The sequence below is a fragment of the Trichoplusia ni genome, chromosome 11 (genome assembly GCF_003590095.1).
Source record: "Trichoplusia ni isolate ovarian cell line Hi5 chromosome 11, tn1, whole genome shotgun sequence".
Lineage (NCBI taxonomy): Eukaryota > Metazoa > Arthropoda > Insecta > Lepidoptera > Noctuidae > Trichoplusia > Trichoplusia ni.
In genome coordinates this window covers 13,339,693-13,358,523 of record NC_039488.1, presented here as the reverse complement: position 1 = coordinate 13,358,523, position 18,831 = coordinate 13,339,693, and the positions used below count along the sequence as shown (strand labels likewise).

At 39.2% G+C, this 18,831-nt stretch overlaps 1 protein-coding gene across 1 annotated transcript in view; it reads right to left on the bottom strand.

Annotated features, from left to right (window-relative positions):
- The window catches only part of LOC113498484 (myosin-IA), a 44,301-nt gene that overhangs the window by 2,705 nt on the left and 22,765 nt on the right, over positions 1 to 18,831 (bottom strand). Inside the window, exons 2-16 of the mRNA XM_026878493.1 lie at positions 15,819 to 15,999; positions 14,948 to 15,069; positions 13,964 to 14,183; positions 11,933 to 12,130; positions 10,493 to 10,732; positions 9,949 to 10,099; positions 9,502 to 9,659; positions 8,877 to 8,998; positions 8,290 to 8,440; positions 7,804 to 7,950; positions 7,179 to 7,405; positions 6,692 to 6,841; positions 5,952 to 6,247; positions 953 to 1,146; positions 495 to 664 (exon numbers count right to left, since the gene is read on the bottom strand). Of these exons, the coding sequence (XP_026734294.1) occupies positions 495 to 664; positions 953 to 1,146; positions 5,952 to 6,247; positions 6,692 to 6,841; positions 7,179 to 7,405; positions 7,804 to 7,950; positions 8,290 to 8,440; positions 8,877 to 8,998; positions 9,502 to 9,659; positions 9,949 to 10,099; positions 10,493 to 10,732; positions 11,933 to 12,130; positions 13,964 to 14,183; positions 14,948 to 15,069; positions 15,819 to 15,999 (2,727 nt within the window). The remainder of the gene's footprint in view (positions 1 to 494; positions 665 to 952; positions 1,147 to 5,951; positions 6,248 to 6,691; positions 6,842 to 7,178; positions 7,406 to 7,803; positions 7,951 to 8,289; positions 8,441 to 8,876; positions 8,999 to 9,501; positions 9,660 to 9,948; positions 10,100 to 10,492; positions 10,733 to 11,932; positions 12,131 to 13,963; positions 14,184 to 14,947; positions 15,070 to 15,818; positions 16,000 to 18,831) is intronic.

Below are 18,831 nucleotides of genomic sequence, written 5' to 3'. Positions count from 1 at the left end.
ACTAAACTTTCTCATTCTGACATTAATATTACCAATAGCGAACATCAATGACAAATGTTGACACAAAATTATCACTATAAAAAGGCGAGATCCCATTTGAGCAACAACTTTCTAATGTCCTGCATGGAGTCAAACGTGATATGGTATCTTTTAACATTGGGATAGTTTCTGGTGATCGCAAAGAATGGAGGATTTTTTTATCAGATGTCGCGCATGATCACGTCTGGTTCGATCTGCTCTCCCGAATCCGCGACCTACGTCACAAACGAATAGCACAACCTCTAACGTCACCGGGAATGTATTTTTTCTGCAGACGTTGCGACGTTGTCACTCCAATATGGGCCTTGTTGCATTTATCATAGATTTTGAGGCCACTGATAATGAATGACCTGTAGCTGAGCAAATTGATCTATTCTAAGAAAACGCATTACTTAGTTATTTTAAAGCATTAAACAAAAAATGTTGTATGTTCACAAGTTGATATTAGTACTTACATATGGTATCTATTAGCGAGCACGCCCAGCAGCTCTCCCACCAGGTCTGCGGGCGCGGTGGGCGGCGTGGGCGTGGGCGCCACCAGCCCCACCACCAGGTCATTCTTAGCGGACGGGATGCTGATCACCACCAGCTGCACGTCCGTACTCATTATGCGGATTGCTCCCACCTGGTAAATGGATAAAATGTTAAACGTTTAATGTTTTATGTTATTATATCCTGGTTTGAAAACGCCGAATATTTAACTGGTTCAAATCGATTTTTAAAATTCACAGATTTTTCCATTAAAATCTCTCGAATCTTAAAAAAAACTTTATTTTAAGAGTTTATCTATTAAAATGGTATTTATTAAAAATGTTTTTTAGTTCCACGCCAAAAACAGCATTCAAAATATGACCACACTTTCCAAAAATAAGCTATACAGACTAAAATAATGACGAGGTCACACATAACTCACCTCAGTAATAGAGGTGGGTTTCTTGAGCGGCTTGAAGGTACTGGCGTCCAGTTTGTATATCGCGGACTCGGTGATGAGCAGACAGCGCTCCGCTAGCTTGTTGAAGCGGTTGAACTTGTGGATGCGACACGAGAACAGGGGCCGGCCCACCTGCTGCGACCTCTGCAGGGAGGCGATCTGCGCCTTGTATGTCGCTGAGAAGAATAACAGATATGTTATTACGATATATAGGGAATATTGCATAGAAAGTTACTGTGGGACTTAGGATGCGTTTCTAAACTTATCGATTGTTAGTCAGTGAACAGCGGTTTTTTGTATTTCTATATATTTATTTTCGGTAATTACTTACAATTAACACGTAAAAACAGTTTTATGTTGGAAACTAGATTTACAGCGAATCTGTTCACATTCAGAGGTTAAGCAAAGTTTGGTTGAAGGATCCCGATAGGTTAGTAAAGTTGAGTTGTGGGTATTGAACAAATGCCGAGGTTTCATGTTCTTGCAAATAAATGTTTATTATTATTATTATTATTCGAAATTTTACCATAGTAGTCTCCCTTTTTACTAAGGGGTAGGAAAGCTAACACACGGGTCACGACCAAGTGTGCTAGCTATAGTAAGTATTTTTATAGATAAATAAATATCATATATATATATAATATGTATGTATATGCATATTACGATGATGATGATGATGAAGCGAGAAATTTGCGTGTGAGACGACAGGTATTCAACAACGTAGCTTTTTGTAGTAATGTTAGTGTGGATTTGGGCATATCGAGTAGGTTTAAGTTGGGCTGAAGGCTTTTCGGGACGACACCAGTCGTCGATATTATAATAGGTATTATTTTAACAGTCTCTACTTGCCACTGCCGCTTTATTTCAGTCGCAAGGTCTATATATTTGGACATTTTTTCAGTATAAGTAGTGAGAAGGTTATGTGTATTGCACACTGCTACATCTATTAGGAATACAGTCTTCTCAACTTTGTCTAAAACTGTGATATCTGGCCTGTTAAAATGTACGGTTTTATCTGTTATTATTGTCCGATCCCAATAAATTTTAAATCTATTATTTTCTAGAACTGTGCTGGGTTTATATTTATAATATGCAATTTTTTGTTGAATAAAAGAGTGTTTGTGGGCTAAGTTCTGGTGAATTATAGATGCCACTTGATCGTGTCTGTGCTTGTAATCGGTCTGAACTATTGATTTACAAGCACCAGTGATGTGTTGAATTGTTTCTGAACTACTGTGGCATCGTCTACATAGATCTGTGGGTAAGTTTGGGATACGAGTGATGAATTTTTGATAGTTGCGAGTGTCAATTACCTGATCTTGAATAGCGATCACAAAAGCCTCTGTTTCTGGGAAAAGTTCACCTCGCCGCAGCCACTCGTTCGACGCATTCTTGTCGACGTGTTCTTGGCTTAGATCAGCAAAGTGCCTCCCGTGCAAAGACTTTTGTGACCACATATTCATTTTCTGTTCTTTACTTACCAGTTTTATTTGCCAAGTAGAGTTGCATAGGTTTAATGGAGTTAGTTTGTTATCTATTCCCACTATATGTGTATGGAGTTGTGACTCTTCGGCCTTAGAGTAGAAATATTTACGTAGCTTTTCGATTATGTTATTGTGTAGATTGTGTATATCTATAAGTCCCCTGCCGCCATCTTGGCGGGGTAATGTAAGTCGTTGAATACACGATCTGGGGTGGTGTTTTCTATTGGAAGTCATACGAGTATTGACGATACGTTGTAGTTTAATTAAATCACTTTGCGACCATTTTATTATTCCAAAAGAGTATGTAAGGACCGGTATCGCAAAGGTGTTTATGGCTTTAATGATATTTCTTGAATTTAAGTGAGTTTTTAAAATTTGATTTAATCTACTTTTGAATTTATTTGTTAATTCTAACTTTGCATTTTTTTGGTGAATTTGTTTGGATTGATGAAATCCTAGATATTTATATGTACTGTTTTCATCTATTGGCTCTACTTGTTCCCCTGAATCTAATATGTATGAATTAGCTTGTATCTTACCCCGATTAACTGAAAATATTTTACATTTATCTACCCCAAATTCCATTTTTATGTCTGTAGAGAACAATTGCGTTATGTCGGCTAGTTTTGTAAGGTCTGTATGACTGGCTGCAAATAATTTAATATCATCCATGTAAAGAAGATGAGAAATACTATGTACAGAATTATTATACTTTAATTTAAAACCAATATTAGTGCTGTTAAGAAGCTCCGACAATGGATTCAACGCCATGCAAAACCACAAGGGACTCAAGGCATCACCCTGAAATATGCCTCTCTGTATTTTTATGGGCCCAGTGGTAACAGGATTATTCTTTATTAATTTAAGTTTAGTTTCCCACTGCAGCATGCTCGTATTTAAAAATAAAATAATGTTAGGATGAATTTTATAATGTTTAAGTATATATATTAACCAGCTATGTGGGACAGAATCGAAGGCTTTTTTATAATCGATGAACATTGTGTGAATATTTCTATTCTTAGTTTGGGCCTGTTTCATAACTATTGCGTCTATTGTTAGTTGTTCTTTACAGCCTTGACTATTTTGCTTACATCCTTTCTGCTGTTCTGCAAGGATATTGTGGCTCTCAAGGTGTTTGTAAATGAGCTGACTAATACATCCAGTAATAATTTTGTATATAGTCTGTAAGCAAGTGATCGGTCTGTAATTTGCAGGGTCTGTTGGATCTGAGTTTTTTGGTAGCATGTACGTAATTCCGTGTGTAATGAATGAAGGCATGATGTCCGGTGACTGTATGAAATGGCATATGTGTTTATGAATGAATGGGTGTGTGCAAGTAAATTTCTTGTACCAATAATTATGAATGTGGTCTGTACCAGGGGCTTTCCAATTATGAGTGCTGTTAATGACTCGTGCAAATGTGTCGATTGGGATGTTTTCGAACTCCATTTCATTAATCAGCACGTGTTTTGCTGTATTGTGCAGCCAATCGGCATCAGCATTATGTTGTATTGGATTTTCCCATATCCTAGACCAAAACTGTTGTAGAAGTTGTGGGGATGGTGTTTCAGAGGCTACCTCAGGGTTGATTTGCGAAGAGTTACCTAATGTTCTATAAAATTGTTTTTCATTATTAACAAACGTTGCATTTTGTTTTTTCCGTTGAGTACAAGCTAAATATCGTCTGAGTCTACTTGAAATTGCATTTAATTTTTGTTTAATGGTGTCAAGGAAATGTTGTGGTTCTGTATTCGGTTCCTCGTGTTTTGAATGAGTATTATATTTTATCATTATCTCTTTTACTGTTTTTACGATTTTTCTATTTCTTCTTCCTGCTATATACTGTGTGAGTCTTCCTAATTCTAGTCTATACTTTTTGATTCTGCTTTCGATCCTTCTTTGCCAGGTAGGCTTTCGGCTGTCACTACTTCTGTTTGTATTTTCTTGTGTTTTAAATCTAGTTCCATTACAAGTGGCAGCTGAATAGGCTGCTGAGTAAATGTATGTGTGTAGGGAATTAAAATCTAGGTCGTGACTCAAGTACTTAGGTAGAATCATATTATTTAAGTAATTTACAATCTGAGCAAATTTTCGTGAGGTTTTTTGTTTCGGAATGAATGGTCTAGACTCAGGGTGTGTATTATTAAACTGTAAAACGGCCCTATCAAATTCTGTTTCTATTCTTCTATATATGTTATTGTAAGCTAAGTTGTTATCATTAATACTGTTAACACTAACTGATGTAGGATCTTCTGGAATTACAGGTGTATTGTCTAGCAAGCAATCTTGAATAAGTTGCATGTGTTCTAAATTAAGATTTTGTTCTATACTTGCTTGATGATTCTCTGCTGTTAATTTAATTTCTACTTCTCTTCTTATTTCTAAAATTTTGTTTTCATACGACTTATTATTGAATACTAACCTTCTCTGATCTGCAATCCGCTGTTCTGTTACATGAGACAGGTGGGGGTGTCTTTCTTTGAATAATTCGAATAGCTTTTTTCGGTATGCAGTCTTATTTATCTCTAATTCGGTCACTTCAAAATAACACCTAATTATGTCTTCATTGACCTCCTCGGACCACTTTAACCTGGTTTTGTTATTGAAATTTGTTTGTGTGCTATATTCTATTTGACTATGGTTATGAATGGTAAGATGATGAGAGTCATTAGTTTGTATGTGGTCCTGAATTTCTGAAACTATTTCATCTAATACATGCTGTGGCAACAATTTTCTTCTTAATATAGCCCTTTTTTGGTCTCCTAGACGCTGCCGGGTGGCTTGCATTTCGGGATAAATTTCGTTAAATGCTTGGTGTAATGGTTCTAGATAATTATTCATTTGTGTTGTCTCACATTTTGTAATTTGTAAGTATGTGCGCCAAATGAATCTGTTCATACTTTCTGTCCACTTTTTGCGCGCACGAGATGGGCCAACAGTGGGTGCAGGACAGTTGGCCATTGCCTCCTGCACAACAGCTGTTGACCTTGTTGAACGGGATGAGTATATAGATGATGGAGATGAAATAGGTGATCTAAATAAGGTATGTGTCGATGAAGGAGATGGGATGTTAGAAAATAATGAATGTTCGGACGATGAGGGTGACGATGATCGGTCGGCTGTAGCATTTTGTTCGAGGGGAACCCGCCTGTTCAGTCCCCCGTCGCCTACGGTTCGCATGCTGTGGCATCCAGCGTCGGCTCCAGATGCGCCCCGGCGACCCCCGGGCAGCGGCCGCAAACAATATCTCTTATTCTGACTATTCATATTTTCTCCATTCGATGAAAGGGTTGTGGGGATCGTTAGTTGGGATAGGTGATATTTTTTTGGTAAGTTCTTCAACCATGCTACCAGTACCATGTATAGGTTATATTTTATGGTAAGTTGTTCAGACCATGTGACCAGTACCTTATATCCGGAAGCCCCCCCACCACGTCAAGGTGATCCCCCCGGGGGGTTATTATTATTATTATTATTATTATTATTTCACGACTCACCAGCCTTCGGGTTGTAGTTGTCTATGGCGAGGTAGTCGGCCAGCCACTGGCGGGCCTGCCCCCACTGCGGGCGGCGCGCGCGCAGTGCGCTGGCGGCGCAGATCTTCATCTTGAGCTGCGGCCACTGCGCGCGCGGGATGGGCGCCAGCGTCAGCCACGCGCGCCAGCGCCGGTAGCCCGCCTGCAGCAGCGACACGCGCACGCCGCGCGGCGCCGCCGGCCACGTGCGGATCGTGTTGTGCTGGGCCGCCAGCTCCCGCTGCAGCGCGCTGATGTAGCGCCGGCAGCGACACCGTCTGCAAGCAATACGCGGCACTTACAACTAGAACGTATCGGAAAAAGTCGTCTCACTTCCTATAGGGTAATAAAACGTAACGACCTGCGTGAGCGATCTAGACGCGAACGCGATGCAACAAACAGTGGAAACCTATTGAAGTAGCCTACATGACCCAACCCCCGTGGGGTGTGGTACAGAGCGGGGTAAATACGTATGAGTAAACAGTAGCATCACTTAATAATGACTTTTCCAATAATTAAATTTTTCCATCCGTCCATGGCAAATGCACATTGACCCCTGAACGGCGCGTCGCCGTATCGGTGGCGATAATAAGGGATAATTCTTTAGCACATAGGACATGGACGCCGCATCGCACCGCAACATTTCAGATTGAATTCGCTCCGCTTCCCTTTGAACGGCCTACCTAATTCCTGTTTTAAAAGTTCATGGTATATATACTGACCTCCAAGCATGGAAGATAACGAGCGCAGCCCTCATCCTCTTGTACCGCATGCGGGCTACAGTCCCGCGCCACAGCTTTTGCAGCAGCACCACGATAGACGGGATCAGCTCTGCGCGGGCGGCTTCTAGGCTGTGCAGGGTCTTCGCGCTCCTAGCACATTAGAAAGGAAAGGATTAATATAAGTTAAAGGATAAAGAATTTTTCAACAACTCAGGCCTGAACGACTGTAACAGCTTTGTCGATAAGGATTTAAAACATACCAACAACATATCGTAATAATAGGTACACATTGCCAATTGTGGATCCCATAAAATATCCCATAAGGGGATCGAATCCACAAGACTTATTGTGACTTACTGACTTGAAGTCAGTGGCCTAATCTGAGGCCACAGAATTATCAAGAAAGGATTTTTTTTAAGAAGTTAATTTCCGATCAATGGCAACAATTCTTTTTTTATTACCGCATTGAAAGAGTAAAATGATTCACCTAATAAACAGCTTGGTGTGTCCGAACTGCACGTCGGTGACATGCAGGTCCCGGAGCAGCACCATGACGGCGTCCTTGTCGGAGTTCCCGCGGAAGTTGGGCCACGTGTACTGCGACAGCATCTTGTAGCGCTTCAGGAAGCGGTCGTAGCGCTGGCGGGACGCGAAGCCCGCGCGGCGGACGCGCACGTTCTCCACCAGGCCCAGGTAGGCCACTTGGTGACGGACCTAGGCAACAGTTTATATATGCTCTTAGCTATACAAAATGGCTGGTTAAGTTAACGGAAAGACGAAGGGGTGGGGAATTGGTAGTGATTAGAACAGATTGTCTAGTTAGAGCATGAGAAAGGACATAGTCTTCTTTTTAACTGAAAAAAAAGAGTTGTTCTTACACCATTATCCCCCGGAATGGGGGCCAAAGATTATATGATACTGTTTTTGGAATACTATAATATGTGCACAGCGGTTTTAGGTATCTGATTTTAAGAGGGGTGATGGAGGGGGGGACAAGGCAAAATTTTATCACAGAATTCTTTCGTAAACGGGACAAAAAGCGAGGTTGACTGAAGTATGAAACATTTTTATCTAAGACAGTTTCTCGACCCTCAATAGTGATATGATCTTACGAGCTGGTCGTCCCAGGTGTTGGGCGTCTGCAGCGGGTTGGGCTTGACGCAGCGCACGTAGAAGGGCTCCTTGCTCTGCAGCCCCGACACCAGAGCGGACATCGAGTTGCGGAACAGGGTCGCCGCTGATGGAGGCCGCTTGGAAGTCTGTGGAGACGAAACCAGTTATAAATAGTGTAAATGCCAAGAAACTGTTGATATTGGAAGGCTTTAATGGTTTAAATAAATATGTCTTACGTAATAAGACTGTGTAAAACCTGATTAAAAAAATCGCTTCGTATTGTCCTAAGTTTACGCGTACGTACATACACGCAATCTGAGAATAAGTGTACGTTACTTCAACTGACTTTCTTGGATACTCACTCAAAGCTCAACTCTCTCATAAAATTAGAAGGCTACAATTTTTGTTTCATGATGTAGTGAGATTATAGGTGATGGGTGATATGGATTTTAATGTGTATTTATAGGTGATGATTATGTAGTTACCTTCTGTATGTTGGTGGCGCCCTCTGGCCACATGTCGGACAGCGAGCGGTTGCTGGAGGAGTGCAGCAGGCGCTTGAGGTCCTGCCACAGCGAGTCCTTGTTCTTGTCCATGAAGCCAGAGATAGCGTAGGTCACGTCGCCCGCGTAGTGACTGCCGGTAACAACATTTATTAGATTTAAGTTTAATCTTGTCCTTAAGTCGCGAGGAGTTTCACAAACATTCAAGTCTCAAATATCTAACCCGCAAACGTGGGTTTTCCTATGCCACTCGGCTATCCGTGCAGTCAAATCTTTGGCTCGTAATTTTTTTTAGACGAATTGCTAAATACTTTCTGAAGCGTCGTGGGACTAAAAACTTAAGCGGATGTGTGACCTGCACTTAATGTTTGACGTAAATTTACTTTGTCAGGAACCTAGTTCGGACTGAATGAGGTTTACACGAAGGCCATGTCCAGCAGAGGACTGCGATACACTGTTGATTGATTTGCAACGCTTTTGACTTTAACATCATACCTCTAGATCATGATCAAGTCATCTAAATAAATTTATGTATCTTGGTTCCAACCGTAATTAGTGGTTTTACTTACGTAATTCTAAAGTCGACGCCATGTTTTAGTTTCTTGTCGGTAGGAGAGAGTTGACGTGATGTGTAGTGCTTGTGGCCATTGAGACGTCTGTCCATCGCTTCTAGTAGCTGCTGATCTGATATCTGTAGAGAGAGTAAGAGATGACCTATAAAATGATATTATTGATATTGAAATTGGATAACATTGGAGTAACGACTCTCACATAAAATTTAATCCTTGTGTCGCGGGGGTTCCACAAACATTCAAGTCGGATGCACTAAGACACCCTGATTCAAAATATGGACCACTCATATGCGGGAATCGAACCCACGACACGTCGCGCTCCGATGGCTCGGCGTGGTGACCACAACTACCCGGTTATCCGTTCTGTCTAAAGATGAACTATTTATGCATAAACAAATAGTGTCCAAGTATGTACGCAAACATAGAAGACGAAAAAAACACTTTTGTGCCACGGAAAGTGTAAAATGAGATCGCATGGTGGCAAACCACCACGTTTGGATATGCAAAGGACCCACAGCTTTTTAATTTATTTCAAGCATGGGGCAATTCGATTAATAATGAAACAAATAACGACACCTATCTTACCGTCAAGACTTCTACCGTAAAAAGCCTCAATACTGACCTTAGTAGGATTGAGGCAGGCCTCGTCCATGATAGCGATGATCCCCTGATGCGGCGCGTCCACCAGCTCGCAGATGACGCGGTTGTTGAAGTACTTCACCGGCGTCCACTGGATGCCTTCACGGGCGTATTCTTCTTGCTCCTGCTTTAGCACCAGCTCTGGGAGAGAATGAAGTTATATCAGATAATGTTAGGGTGATGAGGATTGTTACATAGAAGAATAAAAGCTAAGCGAGCTGACTTACAGATCGAGCCATCAAAATTAGAAAAATGTAGAATAAGAGTGTAAAAAATAATAAACCCTGCTTCGGGCATGAGGCAGAAGTAAGTAAAAACTAAATCAAACAGTGCACAATGAATCCAAAAAAGTACCAGAACGTAGACCAATTACGGGGAAGAAGAAACGATCATAAACTAATAGGAATAAAGACTAATTTTCATTACTCACCAATAAACAACTGTTGAAGTTTCTCATTGCAGTAGTTGATACAGAATTGTTCGAAGCTGTTCGTCTCGAATATCTCGAAGCCGTAGATGTCCAGCACGCCTATTAATGTGCTCTTGTATGTTCCTTGGGGCACGTCGATGGCTTTGTTAATCTAGGATGGAAAATGAAGTTTAAGGTCACTGATATAAGGTCTAAAGTATAGTAAAGTCTAAGTTTATTTCGTCATTCACCTTTGCCCAGTTAAGTAACTGCATTAAAATTTAGTGTCTCTTTATTATTTTGTAACATAGAACAACAAGACTCGTATGTTAAACAAATTCAACAAACCACCTCCGACGAGTCTTGAAATTATTTTAATTAAAAGGAAACAGATATCAGTCAATAAGGAAATAACTTAAAAATAACATTAGCTACTTTATTCATTTTACTTTGCAACAATACTAACAAAAACCATCAAATTATCTTACTTTCTCTTAGCTAAAATGAATATTCACATATAAGGTTATTTAAAACAGCTAAAGCACAATATAATCGCTATATATACCTGCTGCACGATCCACGTAAACAGCCTATCATAGGCAGCCTTAGCGAGCGCGAGCCTGGTGTAGTTGGCGTCGCTGAGCGAGTGCTCCTTGTTGACGAGGTCCCCGCCCGCCGCCAGCACGCGGCCCGCCATGGCGCCGCGCAGCGAGCCCTCCGACACGCCCAGCGCCGACACGCACGCGCCCAGCGGCCCGCCGATACTCAGCTGCCCGGCTTGACCCTCCGAGAACGTTAGCTCGCCCTGGAGATAACATGTTATTCTATGATCTACTGTTTACATCACATCATTGATAACCTTTAAGGGAAGGGATATTCGGTCTGTTGCAAAAGAGGTAGCAAGACAAACTCCTTGCTTGGTGTTTGCCAAGAAAAAGCGAGCTTTTTTCCCTGGATGGACTGAAGTAGGCTAGTGTAAAGTACAGACAGTAGAAACTAGATAAAATAATAATAGAAGTTTACCGGCCACATTTACTCAAAATCGCTGCCGATCCAGAAATAACAATAAAATACCGACCAATAAAATCATGCTCTAAAATCTCCCACAAAACGCTTTCAGTCTTACTTTGGATTATACATAAGAAACGAGTGAACAGGCTCTCCGTTTGGAAGGGATCCTGCCGCACAGGGAACATGCAATCCCAACTACCTAACATAATCAGTATAAATTAAACACTCAACTCTATTGTACCATAAAAGTTATTGAGACAATTAGCTCACGCCAACACAACATAATATCATAGATTATTCATGTATTCTTTACATGACATGATCGGAATACACAAATGCAACAACATTAATATCATTGATGCAAATGTTCATTATCTTTTATCAATATGGTTACAGGCAGTTTATGACAGGTTATTACAGTTACGTCATGTTAATTTCAACTGCACTTCTAATATACATTGTTATCTGTACTCTGACATACTTTATAACGTCAATAATTCAATACATGACTCACAAGCAAAACAACATAGACTAACAAAAATCTGTGACTATTAAACAAAAAGACTGGAACCTTTGTAGCTGCGGAAAAGAGACAGGGCTCTACATGGTTTAGAGCGATCTCTCACTTCCACAGCTGCACCAATTTAAAGAGTTGTTGACATTCTTGGTAAAAACAAAACTACAAAGGAAGCCAAGAAATTTCACCAAATAATGTACGATAAAAACTTATCAAGTGTGAGTCGGGCTCACGACACTGAATATTCTGACCGTACAAATATTGTAGAGACACTAGAGACAAAATCACATTTGTTTGTCACGAACTAACAAATTTATGACCGTAACTAGCAATAAAGCCCAAGAATAAGCATTGCTTCTGTAAAAAATTTAATCTATCTAGCTATGACAGTTCATGAGTTGCCTGGCGCGATGTTGGGGGCTCAATACTAGGATTCCATAATTACGCTCTAAGTATGGAATGCTAAAAAATACTCACCAACAATATAACTCCAGCCACTATACTCCATATTTCGTCGACGACTGTCTGTGAGAAGCCAAGAGCGTTGAAGGCACTGTTGGTGACGGAGAAGAGCTTGGAGTCCTGCGCCGTCGCGCGCTCGCTGCCGAGGATCTTGTAGACCGCACTCGATGCTAACCCGTACTTCTTTGTCTGAGCGTTGTTGGTACTTAGCAACTGGAAATGGAAGAATAATAATGAAGGTTTGCTGTGTGGATGTCAATAGTATGGTTAAAGTGAGTTCCTGTGATATGATTTAATTATAAGATCCAATAGATTAGCATCCTTAAAAAAAAGTTCGCCAAAAAAATATTGGGTAAGTATCTTTCGACTGTTTCCACGAGGTGGTCACGACGCTAAGCATTGAGGAAACCGACGCGAGGAGGAGGAAGTATCTTTAATTCATCGCATGACGTCACTTTTTACCGACAAGTGAAGCACGTAGCACACGTATTTTTTTAAATAAAATATAGGTACGTACCCAATATTATTTTTAATCTACTTTTCAGACTGATTCGATTTTGTTTAGTCATATACAAAGTTGGTTTTAAAAAAACATGCGTGGCAACTAGTTCTTGATAAAATGAGAAGAGAGTTCACAGTGGCTTCAACAAGTATTATGAGTGGGAACTGAAGGTAAATAATTCGGTTTATATTTGCGCTCGGAATGTAATAAAAATATTTAAAGACACGTATAAAGTTCATAAAATGTGTGTTGCTGGTGCTTTGAAAGTAATCAAGCTCTACCCATTAAGAAGATATTTACTTTAGCAAGATATGTTTGTAAAACATTACTCTTAATTACGTTGGGGTGATGCCAATACACAACAATATGCCGGTATAATTATTGATTAGACTAATTAATGACTATTGTTCTACTTTCCCCAGTCTAAAGTAGTAATGAATCAGAAAAAAACAATGAGATTGTCTTTTTTTTTCAGTGGTTTGAATATTTATGACACAAGTATGCGCGGAGGGATTTTCCTTCCATTTATAATTATTAATTAATTCCATACAAATAATTTGCACAAACATGATATAGATAAAATACCATCAGAATTCTTTACCAGTCCACCAAGACTAGTATACATCATCAAGAATCAATGCATAGCACTAATACCTCATTAATAATAGACCATAGAAGTAGCCATAGCGTTCAGCTGGTACAAAATGAACCAACAATACACAATGGCCAACTATCTCTAGGTACTGAAGCAAACAAGTATACATCCCCATCACATACATACACATAGGTATATAAATATAATTACACAATAGATACGAATGTCAGAACAATAGTCGAAAACTATGACGAGACTGACGCGGGAACAATCGCTGGCCGATACAGCGATGATATAAGACAGCTTGTTTGTAAACACTGGGTCTAGGATGTTGGTCTATTATAACTGTTGTTGTTTAGGTAACATCGGCTACTGTTTTGATTGTCCGAAATCGACAGATTCACGCTTTGCGGTTATATTAGGCAGGTATAGATTTGATTTTAATGGCATAATAAACCGTTTACTTAAATAGCTATTACCATTGTTTATGTAACGGTTTATTTCCGTCGTTGACTTGATTTAAAAATTTCTAAAATCAATCTCAAAGGTGAGCAAAGAAATGACAACACTTTGAAGCTTTAGAATACAAACACAATAAAACTTGGTTTTGGAACCGGGGAAGGAGAATCTCCAACTCCAGAATTCTACTCGAATCTTGCTGAATCAATGATAGAGTAAAATGTTTTCCAATACAATTTTTTGAAGCTATCCTTCTTCTTTTTATATATAAAAATAAATTGTTGTTCATTAGTCTCACTAAAACTCGAGAGAGGTTCAACCGATTTGGCTTATTTTAGTCTTGAAATTTTCGTTAAGTTCAGGGAAGGTTTAAACGGCGACAAAAACTAGAACAGTTGCAAAAAAATTGTATTATAGTCCGCATTGTTATCATGGACTGTTAGGCGGTACGAAGTCCGCCGGGACAACTAGTAAATAATATTCAACGTACCTGATAGAAGGAATGGAAGTTCCTCTCGCCTGGCTGCAAGCTGACGACTCTGCTCTTCTCCAGGAGATAGTTGCTGATGTGGCCCCCGACCGGGTCGCCCTTGTAGTCGAAGTGAATGTCCATGTACTTGCCGAAACGCGATGAGTTGTCGTTGCGATTCGTCTTCGCATTACCGAACGTCTCCAGAATCGAATTTGACTGGATTAAGACGTTTTTTACCCTGGAAGGAGATTTTATCTTTAGATGGTGGGCGATTTTTCAAGGTCTTATTATATCGATGTATGTGTGAGTTTGTTAACAAACGACTGGACCGATTTCAATAAATTTTGGTATAAAGGTAGCTGACACCTAGGATAAACACATAGGCTAGGCCACCTTCGTTACAGGAGGGCTACAACCGTCATTGAGGCGGGCGAAGCCGCGAGCAACGGCGAGTTACTTAAAGAGAAAAATACCTTAACCACTGTTTATTTAAAACCAACAAGCCCATGTTCATGTGAACAACATTCCGGATTCTCATTGTCCTAACTCTTGCAAATCATTACGCAAATTTGTGTAATGATTAAAACAATTAACAGCAACAGAATTTTGTACACGACAAGCCCGCCACACAAATCTTATAAACCAGGATCTGTAATGATGAACGACGCACTAAAGTACAGTTTCTTTTTTTAAGTGCTCTCTGCAATTAACCTGAGCGCAGGCTTTGACTGTCTTACCAGACTTAAGATAAAAGCTGGCAAGGTTAACGAAGAGAAGTATTGCGGTAATGGGGCCTCGGCTTAGTACGTTGCTAACAATCTTTTTAAGGCAGCAAACAGCAAGAGAGCTGGATCTACATGGCTGGAGTTACATGACTTTAGGAGCTTTGTTTTTTGGATAAGAGGGCTAAGTACAGAAACAATTGTCTGTCTTAGACATGTGAAAGAGGACAAATATTATTATTTCAGCTTTCTGAGTTGTAACACCTTTTGTTTAACTCACCTATCAATATAGTCCCTGTGAACCTGTGTGGTGTTTGCGGCGATGTATTTCATTATAAACTTTGACGCCTCCGTCTTTCCCGAGCCTGACTCGCCCGAGATCAACACGCATGTGTCTTTACCCTGAAATAAGATGTGGAAATATAGTATTTATAACAAAGAGTCTATAAATGGGAAGGCATCAATCATAAAGCATGCATCATAAATGCTTATGGCGTTAAAATAAAACGCACAAAAATCAGCTCAGGAAAAAGCCTAGTTATTTGGACTGCATTAATTCAGGCTTATTTAGATTTTGATGAATATTTTTTCACATCGCTTATGTTTTATTAAGAGATATGCTATCGTCATAATTAAAAGGCAAATATCTACTTATTATGACGCGACAATTACTTAAGAAATTAATTACAAAACAATAGCATTCGTGGGAAAACTAGAAACAAAGATATAGTATAGAAAAATATAGTATAACGCCACAGAATAGGGAACTCGCAATTATAAACAGTTTGAACAATCCGTATTTTTCTAATTATGCAATAAAATAAAGCTATTAAAGCAATGGTAAAGGGTCTTGTTTAGCGATTACTTAGTATTTACTATTGCAGGCAATGACATATTTTGTTAAAAATATTTCAGAACGTAGGAAATCTACTGCGTTTCTTAACCATACCTCAATTTGTTCAGTTTTATCACCCAGTCCTCAAGTCTAAGAAATCTCAATAGCACTCTAAAATCATCATTCAACTAATTCGTCTGTCGCAGTTATAAATAAAGGCACTGCTCAACACTGTTTAGATCTTCGTCTTGTTATAACGTCAACAACGGTCTTAAGAGGCAGTGGTTAGTTACCCTGAAGTGTGATCATATATTACCTGCTGCCTCAGCACCCTCTGGCAGGCATCAGCGACAGCGTAAACGTGTGGAGGTACTTCAAACATCTCCCGCCCCCTGTACTGCGCCATCTGCTGCGCGCCATAGATGTCCAGCGTGCGGTACGGGTTCACCGACACCAGCACCTCGCCGATGTATGTGTAGATTTTGTTGTGTTGAAATCTGGTGACAAAGAAAATAGGGTGAATAACTTGTAGAAGTTAGGTCATTTTTGATGTTTGGTTCTCCATATATGAAGCAATGACGTCAATATACCACTTGAATCTTTTAGGGATTGTTCTCATCATAGACTCATAGTTGTAAACCACTGCTGGTCATAGGTTTCTTCCAAGGTAGCTACACAGCAGAACCCAGTCGGCTCTGCTCACGACTGTAGTTGCTTGAAAACTAAAGTCTTAGGGTCTTAGAAGAAGTAGGAATGAGTCTGGTAGAATCTAGTCCGAACTATGGCCAGTAGGAAGTTACAAAATATATTTAGAAAGTAATTTCTTTGTTCAAATGGATTGTAATTTCATTTTCTGTCTTTCGTTCGAGTGTTTCACGTTCCGTCGAAGCGTTTTATTTCTTGTTCAGTTTTGTTCACGACTTTAAAACACGACCAACAATGGCATAACTGTCTATAAAATGTCAGTTTACTATCTGTTACGTGCGGCTACTGGATTTTATTGCGATGCCATTTGAACTTGAATTTATATTGATCTTCGAGGAGTCAGTATCCTGCAGTGTACTGCTTTTAAAATGGAAGCCAAGTATGTGCTATTTTCTACTGTCCATCACGAGTAAAAGTGCCATCAGAATAACTGGTTTTAAAGTGATAATATGACCCTGGGATCAAGTTTAGCCGTAAAGACTTAGAAGTCGTTTACTTCACCGTCTTTTATGTTCCTCCTATGATGCCTAGAACGACCCATAAAATAGACACCTAGTCAATCTCATACTATCCGTCGTTTTTTGATAAATGGAAACTTTTACGGACTGGGAAAGTTAGACTCTAAAGTTATTAACAATTGTATTGTGTATTGAGAACGACGTAATTTTAAGGTTGGATTTAAGTGTCATGCTGTGCCTGTTACTGCTAATTGACATTTACAGACAAATAAACATAAGAACGTTATTTATCGAAGTGTCAATCTTGTGCATAGGTAAGGCTTTTAACTCTTTAAACGTTTCATGAATCAGAAGCGAGCATAATAGAACTATCTGAAATACTAATTAAGTAATTACATATTATGTAATGTAAAGAATGTGTAACATCTTAAAAATTTTGACGGTACGCATAGCTGAGTGGTCTTGGAGTATTTGTGAATATTGTGAATGTGTATCTTTTTGTTAAAAAATGTGTTTAAAATATTTTCCAAGTTTAATTTGTATTATTCGAGCATAAACGATCGAAAAACTACGAATACTAGAAAGAAGATAATTTCCTAGTAGCGTCATCACTGCGATAAGAAAAACCACACGTATCGATTACAACCGAAAGAACCTCATTACCAAGTCAAAATGATACTTAAAAATCGATTACAATAAATGACAAATTGAGTAGAAAATGACTGAATAGTCCATCAGTCTCGACTCATTGGTCCGATTAAGTTTTTGACACGGCTCGTTACTTTAATTGTTTCACGCTATAAATCTATTAGTTGAGATGGAACTGTTTGTGAGGTTTTTTAAAAAAGCTGAGTGATTTAATCGAAAAGGATTTTTTCATTTCTTACTTATTGAAAGGATTGCTAACATTGGGATTTTTTTTGTTAGTACTAAGTGGTATAACGGTGGGAGGTGCTTCTGGTTTTCATTATCCAGATTTATATAAATCTTTAAAGATATCAGGGAAGGATATAGGGAACACGAGAGATTCGTAAGGATTTTGTTATCAAGTAGTATATAACGATGCCGCTTTCAAAATTATGAATTACATCCTTTGTGTGGCCATTGCAATTTGCGAATTCAATTCAAGCAGCAGCGGTTCGAAGCGATTCAGCCTAGATACAGATATGATACCAAAATAAAGTCAGTAAACACAAAAAAAACTTCAATAACTTAACTTTTAGCGATCCAAGGCATAGCGTGCCGAAATTCATAACCTCCGGGGTTATTAGGCCATCGACCTGGTGGCACAACGGAAGTTACGAGCAGATGCGAACCATAATAACCGTCAACACTTCTATAGGTAACCTCATGTTGTAATATGAATGGCTTAACAAGATACGAAACTGTGACCGTAGGTATATGTGAACCTTTACAAAGGCTGCCGACGAGTTGCTGATTGGATCGTGAAAAGGTTGATGTAGTTAACGCCTACTTCATTACGCGATGTTTGGGAAGCAACGTTCGTATATTGAAGTAAGTTCTTTAAGGAAAGTATAGACATACAATGCATTTTGAAAGGGACTTCGAATTCCAAGAATAATATTTGTACGAAGTCGAAAAATTCAACAGATCTTTTTCAAAGCTATCTTTGAAATTAACACAAAAAAGCCAAACTAGAATATTTACAACACAAAGTAAACGAAATTGCTAAAGCTATCGTTAAATCTAAAGTGGTCTTAGCTTCTGAAAAAACAACCACTACAACCAGTTGCAAAAGAATAAATAAACATACGTAAGTATCATTTAAATTCAAGAAAAATCATATATGAGTCAGACAGGCAGATATCGGTCGACATATTATAACATTATATATGATGATATTTATCGAATGAGTAAAGCTGAACAATTTACGAGCACCTTCGATTGTACATCCACTACAGTTAATATGGATCTAACCTCGATTTAATATTGTTCTATGGCATAAATCTTAGTGTTCCTTGTAAAGGACAAGTAAACACTGACGAGATCGCAGTCATGGTTCCTCAAAGATTCTTGATCGTTAGTACGGCCTCATGAACTAGTAGACATCTGTCTACAAAAGAAGGATATTCTTTAGGGTTCGTCTACATGTTCTCAGTTTCTGAATTCCATGATAACTTCTAAACATCTAATCTGATTTCGCGT